General features: G+C 37.3%; 1 protein-coding gene across 1 annotated transcript; it reads right to left on the reverse strand.

Annotated features, from left to right (window-relative positions):
- Positions 1-3,741: 3,741 nt before the first annotated feature.
- LOC109863797 (facilitated trehalose transporter Tret1-like) lies at positions 3,742-9,868 on the reverse strand. Its single transcript, XM_020444360.1, has 3 exons — positions 9,717-9,868; positions 8,748-8,824; positions 3,742-8,613 (listed from the first exon to the last, which is right to left on the reverse strand). The coding sequence occupies exons 2-3, from the start codon at positions 8,797-8,799 to the stop codon at positions 7,232-7,234; spliced, it is 1,434 nt and encodes a 477-aa protein (XP_020299949.1). The 5' UTR covers positions 8,800-8,824; positions 9,717-9,868; the 3' UTR covers positions 3,742-7,231.
- Positions 9,869-11,450: the final 1,582 nt, after the last annotated feature.

Consider the following 11,450-nt stretch of genomic DNA (forward strand, 5'->3'; position numbering starts at 1 on the left):
AGAGAGAGAGAGAGAGAGAGAGAGAGAGAGAGAGAGAGAGAGAGAGAGAGAGGACGAGCTCAATGATACATACGAGGCTTCTCGGCTTCGTCGATTCTGCGCGCCGACCGCGGCCGTTTCTTTTTCTGCGCGTGTAGAAAATTGTAAATAAAGAACGTTCGTTAAATAACAATTGTTTTGTAGTTACACGTCGAGAGAGTAGTCCAGATAAAGGCTAAAAAAAAAAATTATTGTTGTCAATTGTAAGATAAACTGTCACAGACAACGCTCATGGAGGTTGCGCCAAAATGAAATTTTATTCAGAAAGAAGAGAAAAGATGCACACACAGTGACGATAATCAGTTATTAAAATGCGTGTGAATGTGTGTTATGTGCGTCTCGTGTATATGCGCGGTCATAAGAACACAATTCTCACTATCACGCGAAAAACGACCCAAGTATTTTTTTATTCTGCTCCGCCGCTCTCTCTTGCTGCAATTTCCCATTTCGCTTTGTGACTAATTGCTTAAAAGTTTTATCGGACGTTTTTTGCCGCGATGATGGCGATTCAGCAGGAACTTTTTCCGATACGTTTATTCTGAAGCCAGTGTATTTTCCACGGGAATGAAAAATATTATTTGCCAACGTAAAACTCGCGAGCTTGCGAATTAAATAATGTCCATAATTTTTGACAGCGATACGGAGGGAATTCTGCGGTCTCGCAGATACGCAGACAATCCATTATTTTTATAAGCAAAAAAAAAAGTATCGCTTTCGATCGTACACGTTAAAAAAGAAAGTTTTACAATTCTACATCACAATTTCACGTCGCTGCAAAGTTTTATCGTTTTACATATTGTATCTGCTTTTGTTCGTGACTGAAATTATTTTAATTCGATGCATTCGGATCGAATCTGATATATCAGATCGTTACAACGGATGACATTTCGTGACGGTGAAAAAAAAAAAGAGGGTCAACGATATATCGATAAGATAAAATATAGCTGCGTCATGTATGGACACCGTTTACGTACGATCCGGCTTATGCGGCAAAAATAACCAACACGTTCGGCACAACAAAGGTCCCTCGTGGCACTTCTGTATCGCTTCAGATATAGGGAAAAATCCTTAGGAATTTTGCGAAGATCGCATCTTCTCGTTTCAAAAAGCTTGACACCCGATGCGATAAATTTTATCGCGTGACTCGACATATAGACATTATTCTTTTATTAGCTTCTTCAAAAAAAAAAAAAAAAAAAAATTGCAAAGCGTGTCAAAACGCTTTATGATTTGTTTTTTTTACATGCATTAATTTTTTTCGCCATATACACGAATGTTCGAGTGAGCGATATATGTGTGTTCGCGTACAAACTAATTTTAATTAGAGGCCGTAATTAGACGGTTTTTCGAAAATTTTCGGCTGTGTGTGTGTGTGTAGTTTGGGATCTCCGCGAGAATTATGCAGAATGAACTTTTCTATTTCTGAAGTAATGTGTACATGATAGAGCGTCTATAAATACTCGGTTGGAGTTTGCAAACATGCGCATATGTGTATAGCGGCTTGTCCCTAATGTTATTTCCGCGACGTATAATAAAGTGGACGATGCGGAATATCGAACGTTTTAAAAACAGACAGGCGGATATTTAGAATTTTTATGATTACTTGTTACTAGCAACAACACACGTATACGTCGAGTGTATAAGGTGTATGTACACCCGCGCGCGACATCGCGCGATAGATCGACCAGAGTACAAGAAGGCGATGACAAGAAAAACTTCCCTAACACGTCTTTCAAACTATAATCTTCGACAAATTCTCTGTCCTTTGTGCCGAATTAATGCTCCTGCGTTGTTCCATTTCGCTCTTCATTCTAAAAGTAACCGTCCTGAGAATTCTGTTTCGAAATCGTTTTAAAGCCGATCACGTTTGATAACCTTTTTGCTTTTGCCTATACAATACGTACGACCGAATTGCGACGATGCGGACTCAATCGATCGAAACTTGATCGCACGTTATAGAAATGACCATTTCGTCGTCTAGTTTAATACATACGTAATTTCGCGTCGCACAATCAATCGGCAAATTCGTCGATCATTTCGCGGTATGTAAGAGCGTAAATTAGTTAATTAACGATAATCGGTCTTTCGGGCGAACGTCGGGCGTTGATTTTTTGGTTTCTTCTTTTATTTTTATTTTTTTTTTTAGATAAAATACAAAAAAAAAGACGCAACCGATCTCGCTGATAAGTTTGTAAACATAGTCTTTAGAAGCAACTCACACACACGGCCGTAGATCTCTCGCCGGAATCTTTCCGACTCGGCGACGAATGCGCGATTCGCGCAATAATTAAATCGCTGCGTTGCGTAAAATACAAAAAAAAAAAGCAAATCCTTTTTCTATAAAGATTATATATTTCCCTTTTCTACCCGTAAGCGACTAACTTTTAGAGCCACTATAGAAAATATTATATAGCGTATGCAATTGTTTTTGTCACATCAAGCCTTATTCTCACAGTTAACTTTGGCGCGCGGAGAAAAAAAAAGTTTTGCTATTATATGGCCCGCGAGAAAAATTTGTTGAGTCTATTAAAATGTTTTCTTGTTTAATCAACAAAATTTGTTTTTTATTGGCAAAATAAAAAATTTAATAGGTTTAGCAAATTTTTCTCTTTGGTCGCATACCAATCGATCTCCTCTTGTTGTTCTAGCAAATCTTTTTTTTTCGCGTGCGTATTTCTTTCGCGTATACGCTTGCGAGATCAATTGGCCTAATCCGCGAGGAGTTCGTTTACGTGTAATAAGCGAGGTAATAAATAGCGGTAGTTAGCGTACACGCGCGCTCTCGTGACTTTCTGAACAGTCTTCTCCATCGAGGAGATCGTAATCGCACGAGAGCGCAATCGACGAATGCTCGAGCACACATGTGTAGCGACGTTAGAAAAACTTCGTAGCATACGAGGTTTGAAAATAAAGAGAGAGAGAGAGAGAGAGAAACATTTGCGCTGGTCGCGTCTTTATTTCTTACGACACTATGATACCACCGAGAATACCAATATTTGGCATCGCGTGACAATCAACGTGTGACGACGCTTCTTTCCGTCAAGGTGTACTTTAAACCGTTTTAAGCTCCAGATACGAGAGTTGCGTGTGTGTGCACGATATGTGCAGGTTTTCCTTCGACAATCACAGTGCCGACGTGAGGTACGATCGCTTGTGTGTGTGGCGTTTTGTTTCCGCGGAAGAGAAACGGGCATTTCCTTTCCCGTCGAATGCGCGGCTCGTTACGCAAGCGACAAGTTCGATTCGTGCATAAAAGCAGACAGTTTCTCCGATCAATGATCGCACGGGATTGTCGAGCAAAATAGCTCCCCGTGTGTGTCTCGTATTACCTTCTTACTTTGCATAGCTTCGTTACGTCGCGATGCAACGCGAGAGAGAAAAATGTAAAACACTGCGCGAAACGCTGACAAAAGTGCTCAAATTATTTATTCAAGAAAAGTTTGTTTGTTTGAACATTTCGAGTATTTTGAGGAAAAATGGAAGACTCTTGGCGTAAAAAAAAACGCGTAAAAACTACTGTAATGCATACAAGAATTTTTTAACACAAAGACACTCAAGTAGAGTACAAATGTAAACAGTTTTAGCTTTTGGCAAGTGAATATTTTTACTTAAATATGAAATATGAATATTTTACTTTAAAAGTGAATATTTTTTACTTAAATATGAAATATGAATATTTTACTTTAAAAAAAAAGTTCAAGATCTTATTTTTTTCTTCTGATAAAAAAGAGAAATTATAACATTTTGTTAATTTTATAAAGAGGTGCGTTTCGTTGCTGTAGAAATTTACTCTAAAGCCTTCAATTATAAAATTCTCAATGGGGCTTGGAGTGACCCCAAAACGTTCGTGTTACTCATTAATCAAGGCAAAAAGCGAATATACGTAGTATTTAACCCCTTCAAAATTCAAGACAATGCGCCTTGAATAAGAAACTAATGTCTGCCGCGATATTTGAATACAATGGTGAAATATAAGCGCGCAGCGTGAATCTGCTGTTTAAAATTGGGCGGTGAAACGTGAAGCGCGATAAGCGCGGGAACGAAAGGCTGCATGCAAGTTTCATCTTGTCGCTCTCGTACGCGAGACGATTGAGTGTTTTATTCAGGCCAAAAAAGAGTCACGTGGATAGCATATCTCCCGGGCACGTTAACGAGATTTTACGCCAAGGGGGGTAGGGAGGAAGATTTATTATATAACACTAATATAATAATCCCGACTACACGAGGTGTGTATCATAGCGAGAAGTTGTGAGAGAGATGTTGAGAGAAACAGATGAAATATTAAAAATTTATGTTTCTATATTGTAATAACGTTTATGTATAACAAGATTATTATGATGCAAAAAGAAAAAAAATATACACGCTAGTTGTCCGGTTTGTGACGTGTGTCTCTTTACTCACCTTTCGCATTCTCTCATCGTGACGTCTTCTTTTTCTTCTTCTTTGAAAGGATCTGTAAGTGGGGAATTGTGCTTGAAGGGAAAAGACAGAAAGACGTTTGACAAACTTTTAAAAGTGGTGAGTTTTTTTCTTTACTGTCAACGTATATTGCAAACTTCTACAGTGTAAAGAGAAAAAAATCTGTACAGTCGATGTAAATTCAACCTTTATTAGTCTTCTCACCCTGCCTAAAAGGGATATCGTATGTAGAGAGTCATGCAATAGCGCGAACATACTTGACACTTGTGTGAGTTAAGATGATACGTATAAAGGTACATATCTTATTTAAGTACTTGCGTGCTCACGCGTGCGGTCGCAATAATAAAAGCGAATGACCGACTCGCGTGCGTATATGTATTCGCGAATATTATTTCTACAAACAAAACCACGCGCGGTTCGTACAGTTGTCGCGTCACATATTCGCACGGGCCATTTACTCGTCAAGGACGAGTCAACGCGCTCTTCTTCTCGCGTTCTTCGTAACAAGTGGATTCGGTGTGAAAATAAAACTCTCCCCTTCGAAATTCAAGCGAGGGATGTCGTCGCGAGCGGACATTTTATGAAAAACCAATCCGCAGAGATTGACAGTTTCCGGACGATCCGCTTATTATTAGAGCGACCACTTACATGTGTTACGTACGCGAGCACGCTCTCCGGATATTCTTTTCTAACACGCGAGTCGAAACGTGAAATACTTTCTTTTTTAACTCTAATAACGGGCCAGTTATATTCTACGCCGAAGCTATTCTTAGAACGTTTATGTCTCACCCTGCCTGAAAGGGAAAATAAAGTTAGTCATGCCACAGTGCTCGTCTAAATCCTTCTTGCTTCAGGGCCATAGGCGTGCGGTCGAGGTACGCGCGAATCAAACGCGCTACATCTTTAATAACGTTTAATCGTAAGCGTTATATCGTTGTTTGTGTTGCACCCTGCCTGAAAGGGATGATACAGATGTTCCTAATCGCCGTGCTGTCGCGCCGAACAGGAATTCGCTACTTTTGTTCTTATAATATTTTTTTGTCATTTTGTTAATTTAATTTCAATTATATATTTTAATAATACTCGACTCTTCTTTTGTTATATATATTTTTAAAGCACTTGCGAGAAATTTCTTCACGCGTCTTTTATTTTTGCGCCTTCGTCGGTGTTCATTCCACCTGAGAGATTTTTCCCGGCGTGTTTAAGATACGAGGTAAATATATATATATATATATATATATACAATACATATATATATATATATATATATGTGTCAAGAGAATCTCTTGTTACGCGAGAGTAGATGTAACATTGAAATGTGACACGTGTGTGTTTCTCCCAAAAACGAAGAACCACGCAGTTGTTTCGTTCCCGTTCGGAGCACGTTTTTTTCACGGCGATAAATAAATACTTTACGATTAATTAAAAACTATCAGTCTCAAGCTTCAATTTAACCCTGCCTAAAAGGGAAAATAAGATGGTCATAGATTGCTCTTCGAGAGTGGGCCTCTGCCAACGCACGCTGGATGCGCGATGGATTTTCGAAAAGGCGACGGATATGATTCTCTGTGTGTGTGTTCAAACGCCTTTTCGAAAAACATCGGACACACTGTAATAATTTGTATCTCGGCCGAGATTTCTTCGCTTTCTTCGTTCCGCGATCGAGTTAATATCGCAATAACGCGATCGATCACTTTTAACACGAAATAAATAAGAGAAACAAAAAAAAAAGTGAAATTACACACGCGATTGAAATAAATAAATCTAAAAAAAAAAGTCTTCAGCGAACACGACAATTGAAATGTTTTTTTTAACCAACAATTCTGAGTAGCGTGTTTAATTTGAAAGACGGAAATCACTGAAAACTGCTCTCTCGCGGTTTTGACATGTTCGCTGAACGCGCACTCAATTCGCGCGCAAATAAAAACGATTGAATTGCGCATCACATGTGGTTTGCTAATGAAAAAAAAAAAAAAAAAATGAATAAAATTGTTACCTCGCAAATGTTACTTCAACACGTTTTTAAATTAAGACGTATATTCGGTTGAGAATTGCGAATCGAATTTACGTACATATCTTGACACATCGAGATGTTTGCACAACTGACAAGTGTTTTTTTTTTCGCGTATTCAAGCATAAACCGAAACATGTTATTATCACCGAGGTTTTCCAAACATCGTACGATGTTATCTCGATCGGGAAGTGCTTTTTTTAGCGATCTCGTACTCGTGACTTTAATATTGAAGCTCCTTCTTCGATGGAATATAAGAGCCCTTTTCTTAAATACTAAAAACAATCTTTGCAACTTAATTTTTATCTGAATTAATTAATTTTCTATCTGAATTTACTCTTCGAATTCGGAACGTTAATTATAGATTTCTTTTTGTCTCAAACGTTTGTAGCGTTTCGTATTACAAGAGACAACAAATAAAGTATCTTAATATAATTATTTTTCTACTATAACAGATCCCCCATTTGAAATGCAAGAGATTCTTCGAATACTTTGAATTCTTTTGTATAAATTTCTACGTATTCAACAAGAACAATATTACAATAAATTGTATAACTAATTGATAAAAATCGCACTTTTCTGCTTTATTGATCGACGTTTACTATCGACACGTCCCAATTGTTATAAGTAAAACAAAAAAATTGTTCGGTATATTAAAATTGCCTATTTCATATTCAATAAAACAGAAAACGCGAGTCATTTATTTCTATATTGTTTGAAAGTTATTGCGCAAATCTTTTTCAAGCGCTCTTACTTTTAAATCTAAGCAATCGTACTTATCTGTAACTCGATATTCTTCTTTTCGCTCGTCTTATTCTTCTTTTTGCAATTGAGCTCTTCCTGAATCTCCAGCAGTGACTTACCCTTGGTTTCCGGTACGTAAAACGCGATGAAGATCAAGCCGAGGAAGCAACTGGCGGCGAACCAGCCGAAGCTCGTGTACACTCCGTAGTAATCGGCGATCACCTGGTACATCTTGGAAACAAAGAAAGCCAGAAAGGAAGCCAGGATATTGGCAATCGAGACAGCGACGCCCTTGATGCTCGTTGGGAACAGCTCGCCCAGCATCATGTACGGCAACGGATTCAATCCGAGAGCGATGATCAGCTCGTAGAATATCACGGAGGTGTGAAGCAACCATCCGTATCCGGTCGTGTTTATGCCGAGCTTGAACTTCAAGAAACAGAAAGCACCGGCGATCGTGAGCGCGCTTCCGCCTAGAAACGTGGTGGACATAAGCAACGATCGTCTGCCGAGTTTGTCGACGAGGAGCGTCGCTCCGATACCGGCGATCAGTTGGAGCACGCTCATCAGAATGACGGAAACACTCGCGGGTAGAAACGCGTCGCCCTTCTCGAGGATTTCCTGAGTGTACGATTCGATCGCAGAAATGCCGCTGCATTGAAGAACAAATTGCAGGCCGCAACTGATGAAAATGGCGCGCCTGTTGCCGCGCGTCTTGAAAATATCCGACAGGTGACCGCGATTGCTAAGATCGTTGTCGACCGTTTTCTTTATCTGATCCATTTCCATTTCCAGCTGATCTTTGGAAATGCCGCCTTTCAGTCTCTTTAGATTCTTCATTGCGTCGTCGTTGCGTCTCACCATCAGTAGAAAGTACGGCGACTCGGGCATCGAGGTGAAGAGGAAAAAAAACAGTACCGGCAATATCAGATTGTAGTAGCCGAGCATCTTGTAAGAAACAAACGGACCGATCGCGTGAGCGTACAGCTCGCCGAAGGTCACCATTAGTTTGATGAGAGAACCGAGGCAGCCTCTGATTTCTTTATCGGCAATCTCGCCGATGTACATCGGACAAGTGACATATACCATGCCCTGGCCGATACCACTGATCAAACGTGCCGCGTAGAGGATATAGGGATTCCACGCTATGATGATCAGAATGTATCCCATGAACTGTGGAATGTTGGCTATTAGCAAAGTTGTTTTTCTTCCGCACCAATCGACGATGAAGGCCGCTAGAATACATCCGGGTACGTTGCCGAGAAGAAGAAACGAAGTGATCCAGGAAGCCTCATCCGATGTTATAAGTAACGGAGCGCTGGAGTTAGATGATTGTAGCATTGGTAGCATGGGTGACGTCCAGCCTATGTGAGTTCCAGCAGTCCCCAATGACAAGGTGGCTGAAAACAGTAAAATCAAGTAGATGCATAAATAATGTTTTGTATTATTCTTTTTTTTTTTTTAAATTACTTGGTAATTTTCTTGTACGAGACGATCTTCTTCTTGATAAAATTAAAATTATTTCAAATCTTACCTGTGAAAGCTGTTATATATTGAAGCAATCGCTTGGCACGTGGTTGCTCCATCTCTTTATTTCTTCTTATTAGTGGACTGAAAAATAAACGATTGCACGAGTGTGTTATAATGTGAGAAAGTTCGCTAATACTTTTTAACAATGACTTCGAAGGAATACGTTATTTCCATACGGTATGATAAAATATCTTGCAACTTAGTGGCTAGCGATAATTTTTACGTGTGTCAAAATGATAAAACGTGCATAATATTATATGGAAGAAATTCAAAACTAAAGAAACCAAATGATTAATTATTTATAATATTAGGTTGGAATTGTATATACATATAGTAAAAAATCAATTTATCCAAATAAAATAGATTTAATAGAAAATAGAGAGAGATCTAAAATAGATTTAATATGAATTAACAAATGTGTACATATTACTTTTTGAAATATATATAACATTATTCGTCGACGCAATTCGCTAATGACGCGTATATCACGCGTTATCTATTTATGACCTGATCTCGTTGACGGCTGCGTCGACTTTCGGAGACTGTTCAAGCGTTACTTCTGATTTTCAAAAGTGTTCTCCAGTGTGTTCATTATTTTCGAGACTTGTCGAGAGATCGATTTCTTATTTAAAAAATCACTCGTTAACGAGATCTTGAATGTTAATTATAAAATGTTTATTTTGCAGAATATTACATAATGTTACATTTCAAATTTCAAGACTTTTGCTACAAAAGATTATCGTTACAATAAATTCTATATACAAGTCGATCTTTGTCTATATATATACATATATATATATATATATATATATATATATATAAATAATAAAATTTGTGTGATAAATCAATTTGTGTTCAACAATCTTTCTTACATATTTAAAAAGTCTATAAATGAAAATAGTAATTTATATCCTGATTTGGAGTACTACTTCGCGCACAAAAGTTGTAAAATCAATTTATCTTAATTGCTTACAGAGATAACGATGAAACAGTCTAAAGCTACCAGAAAAGACGACGATACGCCTGAAACCTCACCGACACCCAGTTATTCTACAACATTTCTGAGTGACGGAGTTGCGTATAACGTCGTAGATTTTATACGTGTCTCTTTATCAGCAGTTGCGTTATCAGTGTGCGATTTGTGTGTCGAATCTGAAGTCATTATCCCCACTTGATCTTACAAGGATGTTTATCCATTACGACTTTTAGTTCTTTCTGAATGAGAAAAAGGACGGATAAAGCAAATATCGATATCTCTCAGACGCGTATCTATCCCACTTTGCGCGAATCGCTATTACGCACAATTTCAAAACGCAACTGATGTTACATCAATCCAATTATCATATCTAATAAAAGATACACAAAGAAAACGTATTCTTCACAATCACATACACGCATACATACATACACGAGTTGAATAAACACACAGTAACTATATATAGTATAAGACAAATATAAGATTCGACAAATATAAAGTTCGTAAAAATAAATTTTTCAGCAGTTCTTTTTTTTTTCCTTCGCTTTTTTCGTCAGCAACGTTTGAACACATTTATGCTGAATATTCCGATGAATTTTGTTGTTCTTACGCAATTGTTATTTCAACTAACACAAACATATTCACAATCGCGATATTAGAGTCAAATACATTAATCATTAAATTATTCCATGATATTTAATTGCGTTAAATAGTAATTGGATACAATTTCATCGAAATTGAGAAAAGTACATCATGTGTGTACGTATTTCTCTCTTTTCATCATTCTCAATACAGATACATAACAGGATTAAAATTTTATATAAATTTTATATAAATGGATGAGAAAATATTCTGTGCGCGTAATTATATATATATATATATATATATATATATAAATAGTATATATATATATATAACTACTGTCTTTCTCTGCTCGCGTTTCTACACCCATGATTAATAATAACAAATATTGCACGCGCTACAATATTGGTAATTAATCACTTTGCAGTATCGAAACGGCGATACGATGACCACACTCTGGACAATGATCATTGTAAATTGCTGACGAAACTAATGAACAATGTGTGACAAGAGAAGTGAGGTTATTTTTGCTCGTAAAATTTTGTTTTGGTAAATTATTGTTTGCGTTTCATCTACACGTGTAAAGAAAATTAAGTTTTTCGGAATTGTTGTTTTTTCGGAAAAGTTGTTTTTTCCGCGTTACAATTATGACAAAAAAAAATCTGACTATTTTATTGTGTAAGCAATTATATATTTTGTTTACCTTGTCAAATATTTTTAATTTCTTCTTCTATCCGCTTTTTTCCGATCCTCATCTTCTTTTCTTTCGATTTTAATCCGTGATTCTCTTCGTGAGAGAGTTACTTGACTGACAATGAGATAACAAGTCAAAAAAAAAAAAGTATGTTCATCGCGCATAACAATGTAACAACTTTTTCCTGTGCAAAACCTTTGTTTAATTCGCTGTTTGTAAACTTTCTTCCACGAAATCTTACTTTGGTCACGTTTCTTAATTAAGCATACATATGACGATCTTTATTGCGCCATGAAACATTGATATCTTGGCACAAAATAAGCAAGCGCATTTTGTAAGCAAACACAAATAACATAATTTTTACAAAAAAGTAAAACGCGCGCACGTGAAAACCTCGTATATTTTATAATTAACTTGCGGAAGATACGCCACGTGTGCATTTCGCATTTTAGATG

This window comes from Pseudomyrmex gracilis, unplaced genomic scaffold, assembly GCF_002006095.1.
Source record: "Pseudomyrmex gracilis isolate BER0280 unplaced genomic scaffold, ASM200609v1 scaffold_13, whole genome shotgun sequence".
NCBI classification, from domain to species: Eukaryota; Metazoa; Arthropoda; class Insecta; order Hymenoptera; family Formicidae; genus Pseudomyrmex; species Pseudomyrmex gracilis.